This window comes from Fusarium mangiferae (genome assembly GCF_900044065.1).
Source record: "Fusarium mangiferae strain MRC7560 genome assembly, contig: FMAN_scaffold001, whole genome shotgun sequence".
Classification (NCBI taxonomy): Eukaryota; Fungi; Ascomycota; class Sordariomycetes; order Hypocreales; family Nectriaceae; genus Fusarium; species Fusarium mangiferae.
Window position 1 is genome coordinate 1,256,587 of NW_024573921.1, and position 19,388 is coordinate 1,275,974.

The 19,388-nt window shown below is 48.9% G+C and overlaps 5 protein-coding genes across 5 annotated transcripts; all 5 read left to right on the forward strand.

Annotated features, from left to right (window-relative positions):
- Positions 1-61: 61 nt before the first annotated feature.
- On the forward strand, positions 62-1,083 carry FMAN_00917 (putative EFB1-translation elongation factor eEF1beta; the record flags this gene model as incomplete). Its single annotated transcript, XM_041828897.1, has 4 exons — positions 62-101; positions 173-212; positions 419-801; positions 854-1,083. 4 exons carry the CDS (start codon positions 62-64, stop codon positions 1,081-1,083), a joined length of 693 nt encoding a protein of 230 aa, XP_041676250.1.
- A 648-nt stretch (positions 1,084-1,731) lies between these two features.
- On the forward strand, positions 1,732-2,513 carry FMAN_00918 (putative PSF1-part of GINS, replication multiprotein complex; the record flags this gene model as incomplete). Its single annotated transcript, XM_041828908.1, has 3 exons — positions 1,732-1,758; positions 1,811-2,334; positions 2,414-2,513. The coding sequence occupies 3 exons, from the start codon at positions 1,732-1,734 to the stop codon at positions 2,511-2,513; spliced, it is 651 nt and encodes a 216-aa protein (XP_041676251.1).
- Positions 2,514-3,846: 1,333 nt separating this feature from the next.
- On the forward strand, positions 3,847-7,309 carry FMAN_00919 (uncharacterized protein; the record flags this gene model as incomplete). The annotated part of the gene is made up of 5 exons (XM_041828919.1): positions 3,847-4,072; positions 4,135-4,824; positions 4,872-5,014; positions 5,063-5,609; positions 5,667-7,309. The coding sequence occupies 5 exons, from the start codon at positions 3,847-3,849 to the stop codon at positions 7,307-7,309; spliced, it is 3,249 nt and encodes a 1,082-aa protein (XP_041676252.1).
- Positions 7,310-7,728: 419 nt separating this feature from the next.
- FMAN_00920 (uncharacterized protein) lies at positions 7,729-8,823 on the forward strand (the record flags this gene model as incomplete). Its single annotated transcript, XM_041828930.1, has 1 exon — positions 7,729-8,823. One exon carries the CDS (start codon positions 7,729-7,731, stop codon positions 8,821-8,823), a length of 1,095 nt encoding a protein of 364 aa, XP_041676253.1.
- Positions 8,824-14,466: 5,643 nt separating this feature from the next.
- On the forward strand, positions 14,467-17,343 carry FMAN_00921 (uncharacterized protein; the record flags this gene model as incomplete). Its single annotated transcript, XM_041828941.1, has 2 exons — positions 14,467-15,196; positions 15,242-17,343. 2 exons carry the CDS (start codon positions 14,467-14,469, stop codon positions 17,341-17,343), a joined length of 2,832 nt encoding a protein of 943 aa, XP_041676254.1.
- Positions 17,344-19,388: the final 2,045 nt, after the last annotated feature.

Below are 19,388 nucleotides of genomic sequence, written 5' to 3' on the forward strand. Positions count from 1 at the left end.
CCAGCTCTACAAATACCCGACCTTTCTCTTCTTTCCGACTTGACTTTTCACATCCTTCAAAATGGGCTTCACCGATCTCGTTTCCGATGCTGGGCTTACCGGTATGTCCCTGGCCTCATAGCTTTCTTGCGCCTCTCTTTTCCGCACCATGGACACTGACACCTGAAATCAGTGCTCAACAGCTGGTTGAGCACCCGCTCTTACATTGTTGGGTATGTACTGAACCGTTCCAAGCCTCCCACAATCTTTCCCCTTTTTCAAACTTCTATGATGAGACAAATTGGTCCGTGTTTCGGAGGCGGACTCAAGACCCGCCGTTTGACGAAACAACAAGCACTTGTGCACCTCTGAGCAGTTTTCAAAACACACGATGTTTTTAAAGCATCATTTGAGATTATGTGCTAATACATCCTCTCAGCCAATCTGCCTCTCAGGCTGATGTCGCTACCTTCAAGGCTCTCTCTAGCGCTCCCGACGCTGAGAAGTATCCCCACGCCGCTCGATGGTACAAGCACATTGCTAGCTACGAGAGCCAGTTCGCCACCCTCCCTGGTGATGCTGCTGCCCCCTACACCACCTACGGCCCTGAGACCGCAGAGGTGACCATCAACCCCGCCCAGGCTCCTGAGAAGGCCGAGGAAGGTGATGATGACGATGTCGACCTGTTCGGCAGCGACGAGGAGGAGGATGAGGAGGCCGCCCGCGTCCGTGAGGAGCGTCTTGCTGAGTACAAGAAGAAGAAGGAGGCCAAGCCCAAGACCATCGCCAAGTCCGTCGTCACTCTCGACGTCAAGCCTTGGGGTATGTTTCCCCCGTTTATCCTTTCAAAAATTCCCATGCTAACGATGCTTAGATGATGAGACCGATATGGTTGCTCTCGAGGCTGCCGTTCGTGCTATTGAGAAGGACGGCCTCGTCTGGGGTGCTTCCAAGCTCGTCCCTGTGGGCTTCGGTGTCAAGAAGCTCCAGATTAACATGGTTGTTGAGGACGAGAAGATTTCCGTTGCCGACCTTGAGGAGGAGATCCAGGAGCTTGAGGATTACGTCCAGTCCACTGACGTTGCTGCCATGCAGAAGCTATAAAAAGTTTGCGTAAACTACGTAAAAAATTATGATAAGGCACGACGGCGAGGACTTATGACCAATGGGATCTTATGACTTCGAATGAGCGACGTACAGGTGGAAAAGTCATGAATCCTACCCCATCGTACCGACCATAGATTATGAAAACGAAAACAAATATGACTGAGTAAAATGTTCCTTACCAGCAGCTGTGAGGATGTTTCACCCCGCAAGTTGCAGCCACTCGTATATAATAAAGCATCCACGTTGTGAAAGAAAGAAAAAAAAAAAAAAAGGCCCACCCCACTATTATCACACCCCTCTGACTTCGGGGAATGTGAGGGGTCTCAGATGCAAATAGCAACCACCTGCACCGACCTCAATAGGTACTGAATCGTATCGCTCTAAGCCATATTATAGCGGGGTAAACCTCGACTTGTCGCGTGTGTTCACGCAGTTCGCTAGTCGCGGTCAACTGCCCCTACGTAACCAACGCGACATAACAATTCTTCTGTTTAAAACAAAAGTAAAGATGTCATTGCCTGGACCATAGTTCGGTCTGGCAGCCCTCGAACCTCCTCGATCACTTACCTTACTTGATTAATGCGAAAATTCCGAGAGCAGCTTACAGGATACCGTCCACGCTCATAGACCTGGGCCAGCTGCATGATGTATGGAGATTTGGGCAACAAGCTGGTATTCTTTTTGCCAACATACTCCTGACATAGATCTGACATATAGACGACAGGTCCAACACGCCAAAAGAACTCAAAATCTGACCCATCTGCCACCTTACCAGACCGAAATTGTCCGAGCGGTGACACGAGAAGTGAGAGACCTGGACAAAGATGTAGCAGAACTTCTTGAGCCGTTTCAAGGCTCATTCGACCCAAGCGCCGACCAAGATATTGCTTGCACTCTGCTAGTAAATCACCTTTCGATGCGAAGGAACAAGCGTTGCTTGCTCGCGTACCACCGGACACGGACAGATAAGCTTGAAGAATTGGTATGGAATGGATCAGACGTGGTAGATCTGTCTGGGCAACAAGTACGGGATCCTGCGAGTGCTTCCGGTACGGGCGGTAGTGATGCATCAAAGAGTAGTCTCAGCCCTCAAGAAGAGGAGTATGTCAGACAGTACAGCGACCTGTTGGCAGCCTACAAGGGGCAATGGACAGACATCGACCTGACGGGGAGCCTAGAGCCGCCACGAGACTTGTTCATCGACGTGCGAGTGCTCAAGGATGCAGGTGAAATCCAAACAGAGTACGGGTGAGTTGCGCAATATCAACATCACTTGCATCTCATGCGATGAACTGACCATGGAATCAGGGCTATAACATTGACCAAGAACAGTCAGTTTTATGTACGCCAAGGGGACGTCGAGAGACTCATTGCACAGGGATATTTGCATAAGCTTGGATGAGAGAAAGCGGGGTCTGAACAAGTGATACATAGGGAGCCTGATGGTCGCATATTTTCTAGTATTATACCCTGCGTCATAAATATTGATAAGATCACATGTCAATTTATCGCATTCATTTATGTTCTTTTCTCGTAAACATCAATTCGTAAACTCGTAGCTCAATGTAGTGCGCAAGCCACAGAGGGCATTGAATTTCCAGTACATTGGTCCAGGGCTGGTTCCATCACTTTTCAATGGATAATGTCAATGGATAATGTCTTCCGCAATGCTTGCCCCTCAAAGTTGTAGTGATGGTGGAACTTTTAAGACATCATGTGTTTGGTGAGGAGATATACACAACCTGAGGACAACCAAATGTGATACGTCCTAAGATCTACTTGATTCTACGGAAAAGAGGCACTTGGCCCAGTTCCTCAAGTTTCTTCTTATTGATAATGCTTAAGCTGGAACAACATGAAATGTAGATACCTCTGTAAAGTTTTAATCATAAGTGGGTAATAGACCGTTGCACAAGTAGGAATAGATCCTCATTGACAACAGATACTCAGGTAAACACGCATCCTGATTTACCTAACCATTGGCGTCTTATCATTTCTCACCTCAACATCCCCTTGCGCTAACCAACTCGGCCCGTCTGACGAGTCTCGGCGGCCGTTACGACCAAGTTTGACATGTTTTTAGGCCGTGGCGATTGTTAGTGTGTTCTCGGGCAGTCTTTGCGGATCTTTCGCCTATGCAGAAGAAAAAAAAAGCTGCAGGACATGCAGTTCATGGCTCATGACAAGGATTCCAGAACACATACATACTTCTGCTGTGCGAAGATCAAGCCTGATTCTAGTAGCATCAGCGCATCTCTATAATGGAAGATTAAGGGAAACATGCCATATTCAAGCTGCCCTTTTATTGGCCGGTGACAGCAAAGCTAAACTTTTGCGTGTTTTTCATGTATTTGTTGCCCTTTGATAGCCCGTAAACTGACTGGTTGTGAGAACTTAATGCGGGCGTATGAGCCTTAAGTTTGATAGTGTCATGATGCGACCCACATCGCTCTGATCGCCCTGGCCATTCAGTTGCGCTATGCTGCGTTGCGTCGGGTTGCGGTTGGCATTCGTCACTCCATTCCCTACGAAATCCTCGCCATCTCTCTTTATCGTGAAAGCTTCACTTGGAATGTTTATTGTCTCGCTCACTATTGCTTGAATTTCCCTTCTTTTTGGACTCCGGAGGTGAAGCAGAAGAGAAAAAAAACAATTGAAAGATAGTCGACCGTCGACCTTGTGTATCGCTCATGCGACAGCACTGAAGTGAGCTGCAACCCGCGCTCATAAGTGCCTTTACAGCCGCCCAAAAGCGATACGATGTCGTCGCCGCTCAATTTTACACCGTGGAGGAGAAGGGCTTTGAGTGCTGCTTCACAATCGGAAAGCGAGCAAGCTCAATTGCAACGCGACGAGCTTTCAACTTCTCCTGTTCAGCACGGCCATAGTCCCCATGTCCCAATTGCTGCAAGACCATCTTCTAGCTCTGCAGCTCATAGAGAACCTATCAGGTCTTTCATCCATGGTTCTGTGCGAGACGGTTTAGGTATGTCGCATCCCATTCTTTCGTCTGCCCGCATTTTCGGCTGATCCCTCCATCTACAACAGCACCAATTGATAGTGTTCAGAACGCTTTGTCTGTTCGGCAGGATACTGCAGAGCTTGCGAATTACTTGCTCTCCGACCCCAAGACACAGCAGAGCTCGACCGTCCTCCAACGTGCAAGGGTCTCTTACCAGGACTCAATTGACTCAGAGGTTATCGACGACTCATCTACGGCCGACAACACCCGCTCCTCCAAAACAATCCTTGAAGTTTCCGAGCCGCCATCTCCAGATGGCCATGATGACGATACTGACGCGGATGCGGGACCGTCTGTCCTGGCAAACCTCCTGAAGCGATCTCCTCCCCAATCTATTGCGCCAAACCAGCCACAAGTCGAGGATGAAGAGCCAAACGGTGACGCATGTCGACCGGAGGGGGAGCAACCTCGAGTTGCACACGCAGAGGATGCTACGGAGCAGACCCCTCTGCTCACTCGGATAACATCCGCTGGCCGGAGGTCATACTCTGATCTCGAGGGTCAAAAGCCTCAGACTAAACGACCATGGTTTAGTGGTCTTGTGGAAGTCGGCAATAAGATGGAAGAAAGGGTTTCCCAAGGAGTGGCCGTCGCCATCAACCCCAAGAAGTGGGATCGTCATGCGCTTTGGAATAATGTGATCGCGACACCAACTTCATGTCTACCCGCCGTTGCTGTTGGTCTGCTGCTCAATATCTTGGATGCTCTATCATATGGTATGTTTTATAGTTCCAAGTCTATGCATGGCATCTAACAAGCCTAGGAATGATCCTTTTCCCTTTGGGAAAGCCAATTTTTTCTCACCTGGGATCTGCTGGAATTTCTGTTTTCTATGTCAGCACCATCGTTTCGCAAATAACATTCTCATCTGGTAGTATCTTTAAGGGTGCCGTGGGTTCAGAGCTGGTCAGTCGCACCCATAAGTCAATCAATGCCTGCTAACCATCTTCCCAGATTGAAGTGGTTCCGTTCTTTCATAATATGGCTGCCAAGATCACTGATATCGTTGGGGAAGATAACCCCGATGCCGTGATCGCCACCACAATTGTGTCATTTTCCGTCAGCTCCATGATGACAGGTCTCGTCTTCTATTTGATGGGACGATTCAAAGTCGGTTACATGGTGGGATTCATTCCCAGACATATTCTCATTGGCTGTATTGGAGGTGTCGGTTGGTTCCTGATCGCAACTGGGTTCGAGGTTTCTGCTCGACTAGATGGCAGCCTCCAGTACAACCTCGACACTCTCAAACAGCTCTCAGACCCGGCCACCGTCCCTCTCTGGGTTGTGCCCTTAGTCCTCGCCATTGTTCTCTTTTATGGCCAGTCCAAGATCACATCCAAATTCTTCCTCCCCCTTTTTATTCTCGCGATCCCCCTCATCTTCTATTTCTTTGTCCTTGCCTTGGATTCTTTGGACGTTGACGTACTACGCGACCATGGCTGGATCTTTGAGGGACCTCCCTCCGGGGAGCCATGGTGGTACTTCTACACCCTTTACAGTGAGTCCAATACCCTCTCTTCCCTATTTTCACTACCAGGCTAACCACTTATTTCAGAGTTCAAACTCGTACGCTGGGATGCAGTCATCGAATGTGTGCCTGCTATGCTTGCATTGACCTTCTTTGGCATTTTGCATGTCCCGATCAATGTCCCTGCCTTAGCCCTAAACTGCGGCGAGGATCATGCTGATCTTGACAAGGAGCTAAGATTGCATGGCTATTCCAACTTCTTGTCCGGTTGTTTTGGTAGTATTCAAAATTACTTGGTCTATGCAAACACAGTTTTCTTTATGCGGTCTGGAGGTAACAGCCGGCTTGCAGGTTATATGTTGGCCGCAGCAACGTTTGGTGTCATGGTCATCGGTCCATCACTCATTGGTTTCATCCCGGTCATGATGGTGGGCACTCTGATCTATGATCTAGGGTTCGAGCTACTGCTTGAAGCTCTGTGGCTACCACGAAAGAAGCTTAAGCTCGCGGAGTATCTGACTGTTGTGGTAATTGTTCTCGTCATGGGCATTCATGACTTTGTCGTTGGTATCGGGGTTGGCATACTATTGGCATTCGTTTCCTTGGTTCTACAGACCTCTCGTGTGTCAGCCATTCGTGGAAACTACTCTGGAGATATCGTTTCCTCCACTGTGCGACGCAACCCTTCTCAGCATCATTACCTGCATGAGGTCGGCCGACAGATTTATATCATAAAGCTTACAGGCTATCTCTTCTTTGGAACCATCGTCAGCGTCGAGGCAAAGATCCGGGGTCTCCTGGAGGACAGCACATTCACTAAGCAGCCCATCAAGTTCCTGATTCTTGATATGTGGCACGTTACTGGGCTCGACTATTCCGCCGGTGAGGCTTTCAACACAATCAGCCGCTTACTCGATAACAAGGATGTCGTCCTCGTTTTGAGTGGCGTCGACTCGGAAACTCAACTTGGTCGCAACCTTCGAGCTGTCGGGCTTGGAAACGATGGTATCGAGGTCATGATGCTGCCAAATCTGAACTCTGCTCTTGAGAGCTGCGAAAATGAACTTTTAAAGACTCTGTACGCCAGACAGGAAGAGATGAACGCCCTGAGACGTATATCGGCACATTCAGCGCAGAACCTGGACGTGCCTTCCAACAAATCATCTGGTTTCTCCTCTTTCGACCCACCCTTCAATTCACCGCGTCGTAATCACCTTGCTGAGGCTGCTCGCGATGCTCTGAGCAGCGTGGAAGTGCAGCGTCCGAAGAAGTGGCAAAGTTTCAAAGAGCCCCTTCGTCTTATGCTCCAGGTCTTTCAGGGCTTGAGTGACAAGAATGAGGACTTTTGGTTTCCAGCAGCCTCTTACTTCTCTCGGCGTGAGATAACTGCTGGAACTGTTCTGTTCCGACGTGGAGAGCCAGCCAATGGGTTCTACCTCGTGGAACGTGGTATTGTACGTGCTGAGTATGATCTTCCCCAGGGCTGGCTTTGCGAGAGTATCGTGGCTGGAACGACCCTCGGCGAGCTGCCTTTCTTCTCCGAAACAGATCGAACTGCAACTGCTGTCGTGGAGCGTGACTGTGTGGTTTGGCTGATGGATCGAGACCAGTGGGACAGAATCCAGAAGAAGGAACCAGAAATTGGAAGAGAGCTGTTAAGGATATCGCTGAAGCTGACAAGCGAGAGGATGAGTGCCATCACTTCATACATATTGACAACAGCGGGCTGAGTTCAGTTGGCCCATAATATGTGTAAATTCATGGCTATTGTTTCTCTACGAAATCTCACAAGACGGGATTTAAAAGATCACCACGCACAAAACTTGAGCGTTAGTCAGCCACATCGGCGTAAGCTTTTTTTTTATTAGTTCAGCAGTTGGATAGGCATCAATTTGACCTGCATATTGAAGCAATCATCACTGACTTTGAGTTTTTTTCTTCTTACGACTGTCTTAGTAGAATCTTGTATCGATGGGTACCTGAACCTTCCTGAGAAATGAGCCTTCTACCAGAGTTTAGAGAGTCGAGTCCTAAAGTTCTCCACCAATTCGCCACCCGGATCAAAGGGCGTACGACATTGAACAATAATTACTTGTTCAGATATTATACTTCACAACGTTACTCTCCCATCGACACATAGTCACCCACCATGCCACAAACTATAAGGTCTATACTCGGCAAGCCTGGTCGAATTGCCAAACCTCTAAAGACATCGCCGCCCTCTCGTAACCGTTCTGACTCAACTCCGCGAAGACCGACCTCCAAGTCCAAGCATCAAGACAATGATCTGTTCCATGATAAACTCAACGACATTGGCCTAACCAAGGTTTTGGAGGAAGAACTTACCTTACGAGATGTCGTCCAAGCGATGCGATACATCCGTGCTCGGATGTTCAGTCCCGTGCCTCAAACAGGTTTCAACTCAACACGAACTGCTGACATTCTTAACTACCGCGCGACTACGGCACCTCTCGTTACCGTAGGCCATCTCAATGCCATTCTCAGTTCACCAGGAAAAGTTGAACGGGAACTTGCAGAATTAGCGATAAATGGCATAGTGCGCAGAGTGAGAGTTGAGAGACGTGGAGGAGGAGGTGAAGCCTTGATAGAGATGACGGACTACAATGAGATGCTAGGAAAAGCATCACTGCATGAAGAGACGAGGAAATCATTCAGGGCCTTTCTGAAAGAGAACCCAACTACGCAGATACTGTATAAGGGTGCACTGGAAAACACACAGGCCGACGAGCTTGTTCGTGCAGGCTTTCTCACAAGCTCAACACCGTCAACGCCAGAAAGTACTCTCGATATTCGGCCAGAGAACAGAACGACGCTGACGTCAATTCACCATGTCTCACGCTTTGCATCAGGCACAGCCTCTGCTGTTGGCGGCCAAAATGCTATTCATCTTGCTGGGGGCGGTGGAGGCGCTCCAACACTTACACGCTCAGCCTCAACACCATCTGGCCTCAGAATATCAGTCCCAGGTCATGGCCGACATCTGAAGCTGGCGACCGCTACCGTGGACTGGGTTCGAGATTCCCTACGGCGAACACGTTGGGGAGAAGGGCCAGAGAGCTGGTTAAAGGAGCGCTTTGAAGGCGGTGGGCTCTATGGACCGCGGTGGAAGGATTTCTGGGGAGTTGAATGGTCCTGGGTCTTAGGAGAAGCCATAGGGCTGGGCGTTGTGGAAGTTTTTGAGACGGGAAGCGTAGGAAGAGGAGTGAGAGCATTGGGAGGTTGACACGAAGCGTCAAAGAGTATACGGCATTGTTTTTTCGATTTCCAGTTTGTTGGCGCATGAGACTATGGTGTTACTCGTGGAAAGCTTATTCTGAGACTCATTTGTACCTTTGCTTTAAGCAAAGATAATAGCGGACTTCTGATTGATTTGATGATTCCAAGAGGGAAGACACACTCTGTTTTAATAGATATAGACTCAAGCCATAAACTTAGACTTTCCAATTGAACCACCTACCAACAACAACAATGCCAACCGATTATACGCTGCAATATGTGACACGCAATAGAACATAAGTACAGAGTACAGCAGTTTTTGCCGACGCATTAATATAAGCAGGGTACTTACACGACCATGCATGAAGTGCGCTCACAATGAGACATCCAATTAGAGTGGAGAGGCCTTCAAGTGTGACAGTTGTGATTGAAGTGTGATCCGACTGTGATAGGGAACGCTTGGCAGGCATTGAATCTAGTATTGACATTCTGTTTAAGCGAGGGCAAGGATAAGTGTTCGTCAAACAATGTTCGGGTTTTTTTTGGACTCTTTGTCTGTTCATACTTTATGATAGGATGCATACGAAGAACGATTTCTGTTTTCAAGACGAGCTTGCGATCAAGCCGGGGAGCATATGCATATTCATCTGAGCCCTGGAATGTACACACAGTTTGCTCTCCATACACGAGAGCTCGTTCATTGGGAGAGAAAGTTTGCTATCTTCATGCCTCATAGGATTGATTCCAAAGCTTAAAATCATCAGGCATGACCTACCCAGTTGCCATCGAGCTTTGAACTGGGGTTGTCATGTGGGAATATTGAGACAAGCGAGGGGGTTTCCACCTGATGTGGCTTAGGCACGAAAGCCAAAAGCAAGACAAGGTCAGATCAGACCAGGCCAGACTTTTAACGAGAAAGAAAAGGGAAGAGTCTGCATATGCAATGTTGATCTTGAGTGGGCACGATCCTAGCGAGTCTGACGCAGTCGTTCAGACTGGCATGTTTAGGGAGTAGCAAGTTGTAGATGGGCTGGGTCCAGCCAATTCTGTCTCAACAATCATATGAGGTGGTGGCATTAGGTACCAGCACATTAGCATCGAAGCTCACTAGTGGTCATTGGTAACAAATCATCATGCATATGCAGTTGACAAAAATCGCAGGAGCTCAGACGTCAGCTTTTAGAGAGCATGTTGCGAAGTGCTAGGAGATGATCTCCACAGAATAAACCAATGCGATTTTCAACCGGGAATTACAGTGATAATCCACGACCCATCGAGATTTCATGATAGGCGGAGAAGACCCTCGTGGTACCAAGAGAGAGATGAGTCTTACTACGTAAGTGAGTGATTCGTTAAAGACGGGTGCAACGGCCGTCAAAGAACCGTTGATGGTGGAACCCTCGAAGCAAGTGAGCGAGGCTGTCACATCGGAAGGATGGGCAAAGCGAGAATACCCTTGCAAGTGTGCATGTTTTCATCCTCGGAACGGGCTTGACAACATGTTAGTCGGGCATAGGTACTAAGTAAGTCCGGAAGAAACGCATTTTCAGCTGATCGGTAGGACTATCACTATCCACCATTGATGTCCAAGCAACATGCTGCCGATGTGACAAGATGTGCAGCTAGAAATGGGCTGTAATTCTGTGATAAAGTTGAGTCCTATCTATAGGTCTACGGCGATTTAACAGAAGCTTGTGGCTCAACCACAACCGCGCTATCAGTTATGGAGCATTGGGGCCCCGGTGAACCGTGAAAGGGGCACAGACAGGGTCCCTGGAAGCCTATTGATGAGCCATGCAAACTGGAGGACCACGGGCCAGGGGCAAATAAATTGCAGTTTATGGTATCTAATGTTCAGACCAATAATGGATGAGCCTGTCAAAATGCCATGAGTTTGCTCCCAAAACATCGGGACAGGGCCAAAGCTGAGGACTGTCTGACGGAATGCGCCATCCCAGTGAGAATGTTTCTTTACAATTTCACACCGTTGTTTTGTTTGAGTATGATTTGGAGCCCTCCCATCTGGTATCTGAGTTTGGGACTGTTCCGATCTGATGTAGCATCGAGTCCTGTGTTGTTTGGTAAGACCTGCGTGCAAGACGCTGTATTCATGATCAACGCTTTTGCGATGGTCTAGGCTGTTAATCATTGGCCAACACCTATAAGTTTGCTTGTCTATAGGATAGGTTATAAGCTGGGCAGTGGGGGCACTCTCGGCAAGGGTCTCATTATTGAGACACTCCGTTCCATGGGATTTGCCAAATCTTGAATAAAGGGTCCCGTTGTAGGCGTATGCAGGTACAGTACTACAGCATGTACTGTACTTCGCTGTGCGTAAGGATCATTGGATCGCCTCATGGACAATCCAAGATTGAAGTCCCTGGTGCATGCTTTTGCATAAGTAATAATAAGACAGTACGGAGTACAGGCGACGAATCGACAAAGACGACTCTCATCACCGTCTGATGTGGGATCTGCCACATCCGAAGATGCCTTTCTTGGTAGGTGTCATTGTGGTTGATACGATCGAAGCAGTTGGTAATAGTGCTCCACCAACAAGGAGCAAAAAATATTGCAAAGGGTCCAATCCTTACACGGAAAGGGGCGACCGGCTGTTATGACCAACTTGAGGCTAATGTAAGCTAACGCGCTGGGTTGGGAGCAGGCCAATGATGCCCTTGAAGGTTGGCAGGGGAGCAAGTCGTGGTGCAAGGAGTCGACGCCATTGAGAGGTTGAGACAACGACGCTTGGGCAATATACCTTAGTATGTGCGCAGTATCTTTTAGTACTTTGATATCCATATGGGTAAGTCAGTAGGTACGGATACATATGCATATACGCAAAGGAGGGAGCATTGCTGTGCGACATGTTAAGACAACACCCAAGAAAAGGCTTGGAATTCAAAGTGATGGGGAGTTCTCAGCTCAAGAGCAAGGAGCTGGATATGAAACATAAAAGTTTACTGATATTAGTGCCCATGAGCAAACACCCTTGGGCAAGATCCAATGCCACCTCAAGTGGTGCAATTCCAGGTTGTTGCGTTCATTAGGTCCTATTAGTACTCCGTATCTCGCTGCCCTATAAATTTAATATCTAGTACCTACCTAGGTAAATCTAGGTACTAAGATAGGTACTAACAATAGTAGCTAGGTAGGTACTACTACCTACTACATAAGAGTATGACGATGTTCGAAACAAACCTCCATTTCTGGACCAAGTTTTGCTGTTCTAATCAGGCACAAGCGGTAGTACCTGCGTTAGCTGTTTGAGGTTGCTCGGGTGCCGGGAGCTAAATCACAGATGCCGTAGCCTCCTCGCAAGGACCCAATAGAGGGGGAAGTGGGTGATTTCAGTCAGAAGCTCCCAGGCTTGGTAAGGTACAGCTCGGTCGGTACATGACTGTCGGCGTGATCGACGACGCAGTTACCCGATGAACTTGTGGATTGTTCTGTTGTTAATAAGGGCAACTTCCGGGCCGTCCTTTAGTATCTTACTTGGCGCATGCTATTGCATTAGTAGAAGAATCTTATGAGAGAGAAATGGTTCAGATTCGAGTCCATGTATAACAATTGGATGGACCTTCCTTTTGATGGGAAGAGGGGAGCCAGGGATATCAGTTCTGAGAATGAACCGTGTTCCCTGGATCTTTACAGTCTTCGCAGCAGCATTATGATGGTCAGCCTGATTATATTTTCTTTTCTGCTCCCAGTCTAACCACAATGGTCGTAGACTGTAAGACCAGCCGGGGAAGATATCCTCAAGCGTCCATGCAAGACACTCTGATTGGCTTGTCCCGTGAAGGCGAGCTCATTATCTTGACTGGGGGACTTTTTAGACCGTGCACCCCGGGCCAATCGAGTTTTTAGCATGCAATGTTACTCGACGACGTGACCTGGGCTTGCATATCGTAATTACAACAGTCCTTGTTCTAGTATTGCAGTGGCAGAGTGGCATCCTCGAAGCCCTTGCAGTAACAGGATGCATGCTCGCATCCAATCTAGATGCATTCAAAGGCATCCGAAGACACCAAGTCTGGGATCTCTCCACGATATCCGTACGGAGTAAACATTTACTAATTACCTAGGTATTCAAGCAAACATTGCTGGTCATACTGTAGATCCATACGCTTTAAGGTTTACTGAACACCCCCACGCTAGTGCTGTCGGCGCGTCAGTTGGAACGCATCAGTCCTCAACTTGATGCACCAGTCCTCTAAAATCCCAAGTGCTTCAGGCGCTCAAGCGGGCCGTTTTCAGCCCAGGCACATTGAGGTAGGCTTCTCATCCATCTTTCTACCGCGTTCGTCATTGTCTGGATCGGGGTATACTTTACTCTCTCCATTTCCATTCTGTGGGAGTCATATGTGTCTTTTCTTATTGCTCTTGTCTGATAACCCTTCACCAAGAATCTCCCTTGTCTTTATTCTATACGTCACGCCACTCATTCCCTCACTTTCTTCTCCGTGCTTGCGCCGCGCTTGTGGTGGGACTGCATTAGAACCTCCATCCCAGTTGTCTAGCCATTGACCTCCACCCCAAACTCGACTGACCTCGACGGCTTCTTTCAATTCTTTTCTCCCCACATCAACACTGGTCTGGGCAAGGCAAACACGGCACCTCACACGGTAATCTCAGCTGTATGTGTCTGTGTCATGCATACACAATATTGCTGAAACCGATCCTCCTTTTGTCCTTGTTCTTCTCAGCTGCGACCATCGACGCCAGACTCTATTTATCACTCGCTTCCGCGACCAATACTGTCTGCTAGCTCTTGAATCAAGACTCGGTCCACGGTCTCCAGCTCGCAGTCGACTGCCCGCTTTGTTCCGGACTTGGTCTGTGTCTTTTCCCGGTCTCGATTATTGCAACGCAAGAGGTCAGAGGCTGGCATCGTCACCGTGCTCAACCAAGGCTACCCGCCGCGCTAGTCGAGGTACACTAACGTTAGCCTTGCTTGTCCTTGCTCTCTGTGGTTTGCTTTTTATCAAGGGTAAGGGTTCACTTCTGCTCCTGTTGCGTTGCTACTTCGAAGACAGCACCTGGAACACTCTCATATGCCACCCCCTTTCCATTTCAATCCTCCCCTCAAAGAATTCAACGGCCGAGTACGTTGCTGGTGGTTTTATTCTATTTTGAAAATTGCTTCTTTCCAATATCGATCCCTTTCTTTCATTGTGCTGGCTGGAGCTAGAATCTCTACACTGTTATGCGCTACTGCGTCGTCCCTTCTCAAGTCACTGACAATACACAGCCAAGTCGATACCACTTTTGAGAGACATACATCCGATTGCGCGCAGCTTCCCGCGTTCCACCGATCTATTACTCCCTTGATCAACCAAACTAGGCCATCCTTACGAAGGACTAGAATCCACACGTTCTGCGACATTCTTCTGATATTACTTTCGACGCTCAAACCTTCGAGGGTGACATTAATCGAGCGAAGCCGTCCGACCTCTCCTTCCAGTTCACTTTGTTAATGGACCGACCGGCCTTTCAGAACGCCTAAAAAGCCACTGCACCAGGCCTCCGATTTCGAGTCTGCGCGCATTCGAATCCTTGTATTGCTTTTTTATTGTTGCACATTCAATCTCAAATTACAATGACGACAACGTTGCCGCGCCCGTCTCGGCCTTCAGTTGGGCCTCCCAATATGGCACTGCCGGCCCTGCCAGTGAGCAAGACGCGCAAGAGTACAGGAAATATCCCCTCGCCCACAGCCTCGATCAGATCAGCCCCAGGAACACCGCGATCCGGTCTTCGAACGCCATCCACAATGAGCCTGGCCCCCCCAGGCCCAGCACCGTCAGCCGCCCTCCCACAGCCAAGGACTGGCTCTGGTGTTAATGGTCCCGGAAAGACTCTCCGCAAGAGTGTCAGCATCAACTCTTTCCCACAACCGCCCAGGGGAGACACACGCTCAAGCAGCGGCGTTCCGCCTAGTCCAAGGGCCGTAGACAAGCCCCGATCGACAAGGAAGCCCTCAAAAGCCTCGAAGGAATCCATGTACAGCACAATGAGTTCGAGCACACCAAGCTTCCTTAACGGTAGCGGGGAAGGAAAGTCGATTACGAGTGTACGCATGTCAGACGGCTTGATCAGTGTTGCGTCACCACCTCAAAGTCGTAGTTCTTCAGCACAAGATTCATATTCGACATCAGCCACGACATATGATGACCCCGCGGAAGGATCGGGCCAGAAACCTGATGCTTCAAATGACAAGCGAGCATCCAAACATGATGGCAAGGGGAATGTTGTTGTAAGTGTCAGGGTTCGGCCAGACGCTAACGGAAACAACGGGAGCCCCGAGGGCGAGTGGATGGTCGATGGGCGCAAGTCGCTCATCTCATTCAGAGGGAAGGATGGTGGTGACCATTACTATGGTATGTACCCAAGCCAATGAAGTCCCGCCTAGACTGACATCTTAGACAATGTTTTCACGACACATGACAATAACTCCAGAGTATACGACCATATTGCGAAACGACTAGTCCGACGGGTTATGGAGGGTTACCATGGTACTGTCTTTGCGTACGGTATGACCGGAACCGGAAAGACATTTTCTATGCAAGGAACCGCTTCATCCCCAGGCGTGATTCCACTTGCCATCACCGATATCTTTTCATACATCCGAGAAACGCCATCACGAGAATTTTTGCTGCGAGTCAGCTATCTGGAGATTTACAATGAAAAAATCCATGATTTATTAAGTATGCCCATTGCGAACGGCGTTGGAGGGGGTGCACAGCAAGAAGAGATTAAGCTACGTGAAGACAGCAAGCGCGGTGTGTATGCTACCCCGCTGAAGGAGGAGATTGTCCAGAGCCCTACACAGCTGCTGCGAGTCATTGCACGAGGTGACCAAGCTCGAAGAACCGCCAGCACACAGTTCAACGCTCGGAGTTCACGAAGCCATGCAGTCGTTCAAATTGTTGTGGAGTCTCGGGAGAGAATACCAGGTGTTTCAGCTGCGGGCGAGGGTAAGCGGTCTGGCCTTTTGCCTGGTGGCGTGCGAGTATCAACACTCAGCTTAATCGACCTGGCTGGCTCCGAGAAGGCCGCTGAATCTAAAGAACGTAGACAAGAAGGTGCTCATATAAACAAGAGTCTGCTCACACTGGGCACGGTTATTTCAAAACTTTCGGAGTGGAAGGAGAAAGAAGCAAAGGGTACAGACAAGGAAGGGAAGCATCTTCCATATCGCGATAGCAAACTCACTCGGCTGCTGCAGGGAGCTTTATCTGGGAATTCTCTAGTGAGTATTCTTTGCACGATACAGATCGGAGCCGGTAATAGCGCGGCCTTGGCCAACAACCACACCCTGGAAACGATTAATACCCTCAAATTTGCCTCGAGAGCCAAGAATAATATCGTCAGTCATGCGAAGAAGGCCGAGGAAGCTCTTGGAGCTGGTGGCGAAGGCGGAGCTCGAGTTCTGCTTGAGCGATATCGCATGGAAATCTCGGAATTGCGCCAGCAACTTGAGTCTCAGGCAAAAAAGAACAAGGGGGAAGTGGTGGAGGAAGAAAAGATACACAACGAAGAGGAAGAAAAGGCCAGAGAAGCTGAGGCTGCGGAGCGACATGAGGAGCAAATTCTTGAAATGCAACTCGCCCGGACAGCCCTGAAGGAACGAATCGACCATCTGAACCGCCTAATTCTCAGTTCAAAGTCCATCGGTGTCAATTCCAATGGGTCAATAAGCTCTCTTGGACAATATGCCCGGTTTTCCCAGTTCTCGCAGATATCTTTGCCAGCATCAATTCGCTCGTCAGTTGCCACTTCTGTGGGTGGTAAACCACTGATGGAACGTACATTATCTATGACATCGGCATCTTCGACCATCGGGCGTCGTTCTAGTGGTGGACAGAAGATCGGAGATGAAGTTGGAGACGTTGAAGATGATAGTGCTGGCGAATTCGGTGACGGTACAGCCTCCTTGACGGCTCAGAATCGTGCCCTACAAGCCGACCTCGCAGACAAGAATCGATATATCGCGACGTTAGAAAAGCGCCTTCTTCAAGCACGTCGCGCGAGCTCTAGTCGGGCATCCGTGGGTTTTGCGGCCCCAAACAAAGCTATTATGGTCGGAGAAGATCACAGCGTATCTGCTGCCTTGAGGGAAAAAGACTCCGAGATAGCAGATCTTCGAGCAAGACTTGACGATAAGGACAGAATGTTGGCTGCTTTGAGAAGTGCAGCACGATCACGCGACACAGCCGAAGCAACTGTTGAGCCTCGTTCTCCGCCTCCTCAACAAGAGGCCCATCCTGACGTAGCCAGCGGCGCGAAACCAGTGGAGGTGGAAAAGAAGCGAACCCGAGGTGTTGACGAGATGAATAATCTTTTGGACGAGATGCTACAAGATAGGGTTGAGAGAGGCCAGGTGGTACGTGGCAAGCGAGGTAGCGTACGCTTGGCGGGTGGACAGAAGATGGACTCCTTGGCAGAACCCAACTTTGAGCCTTTACGACGAACTCCCACGCCGAACCCCCCCGAGGAGCGGAAAGACATGCCGGCAGAGGCATAGAAGATGATACAAAGTCGAGGAATTCATCATATCGACCCCTTTCTGGAGTAAATCGGGTCGGAGACTTATTAAGCATACAGGCGTTTAAGGAAATTGGCATTGTTTCTTGCGGGAAAAGGGGGTTTATTTGCGTTATACCCGATTACACTTTCTTTTGTCGCTGGGCGAGAGAAAAGGGAAACGGAATGGTCAAGAAGACATTCCGCCTTGGCTCACGCAAGCGGCCGCATTTTATGTTTGTTTTAGGGACTTGGTGAGAAACAGTGAACCGAAGAGCCCGTTTGTGTTTTGCGAACAATTTTCTTTGTGCCAGGAAGCGGGCAACCACCGTTTTGGCAGGGTATTGTTACCTTCGTTTTACTTTATTCTTTGGGGAAGAGAGCTTAGTTATGTACTTATACCGTGATGAGTTGAGAGTGGGAGATTTGACAGCAACATCAAGATGCAGCACTTGGCTGTTACAGGTAGTTAATGATGGGGAACGAAAAAACATGAGACAGAGATAAGAATGAAGGAATTCTGACATTTGGGCCTCAATAACGATGAGAGAGATATGTGACATGTAAGTTGATGTGTACGGTTGTGTGTGTGATCAGAGCCCTCAAAGATACTAACTTGGATGCGATGTGCTTCAAAGTTGCATTGAGACACAGGCTTCTAGAGCCCCGAGGTCACTAGAACAACAAAGCACCCCGATAAGGCACATCGCATTGAATCATTTAGTGCCCAAGGCTTTAAAGTGGCACGACTATCGAGTGAGACGACTTCAACTTCACACAATCCTCGTGCTAGGGCCCGAGATTGTTTCTCATACAAACATAAAACACGAGGAGAAAGAAGCTTCCAGTAGCTTGCACGGCATATTGTTTCTATCAGCTTCCGTTCCTGATTTGACATGATCGGTTTACTCAGCCCCATGAAGGATGTGTCTTCGAAACATCGGGGAGCTTCTTTGTTTCTTGTTGTAGTATGGTTGAAACATTAAGCCCAAGATATTCGATTAGTTCTTGTTTTTGGTTGGGTTAACTTCGTGTGGCCGTTTAAGTTATCACCAGCTGGAAACTGAATGGGGGCAAGGATAACTCTTTCTCATTGGCTTTGGCCGGTTGAAGCTCTTTAATCTGAAACAGGTCTGAAATTAGCGAAAACCCGAGCAACCCCGGCATTATTTCTACCCCTGTCAAGACGGGCAGGGCAGGGAGCTGTACCTTGCAGAAGCGCGGACTAGGGTGGAAGGCTCTCGGACCTCGTAAGAGCAGCTTATTAGCTGGTGACAATGTTTGTCAAGGACCGAAGAATCCGCGAATGAAAGGGCTGAAAGTGCTTTGAGCTAGAGTGTCACGTAGGAAGAGTGGCATAACTGTTTCGGCTGTTAGCCACCACATACCGGTTGACAGCTTTTGTCTGGCGGTTGATGGGCCACCTGCAAGCCCATCACCATTTCTTCCCCTCAATGCTTGCGTGAAGCGCCGCCACACAGTCGGCTGTCTCCCAAGCATCTGTAACAGCTCCCAGCTTAAACGGCGCAAAATCTGACGGCCCATGTGATGATCGTCGGCAACCGGAACACGATATGTTTCCTGTTAATTTTATGATGACATGGCGGAAAGCACTTTTGTGCACAGCATATTGTGCCCCTGCCTGCGTAATCAGTCTGAGGTAAATCATGGTCAAACCCTGGCCGTTCCTTCGTCCGCTGCCTTTGAAGAACCCCACGCAGTGCGTGCGACACGACTGTCGGACTAAGCTTAGCTTGCGATGCTTCTTCCTCTTTTCAACGGTCCGAGGAACGGGAGGTTATACAGTTTGATGAGTATGGAGGTGATAAGATTTGGAGCAACGTTGACCAAACCATGCCTTGTCCTTCTAGTTACATTTGGACCTCAATAAGTGTACAGCTCTCGTCTGTTGGAATATACCTGACATATGTACCTATCCATGCTTTTTGGACATTGCCTCCCTAATCTGATGTTTTATCCGTGCTCGAAGCATCCCGCAGCAGGTGTTGCTTCGGACTTGCTTCCCATCCAGGGTACTCCCTGTCG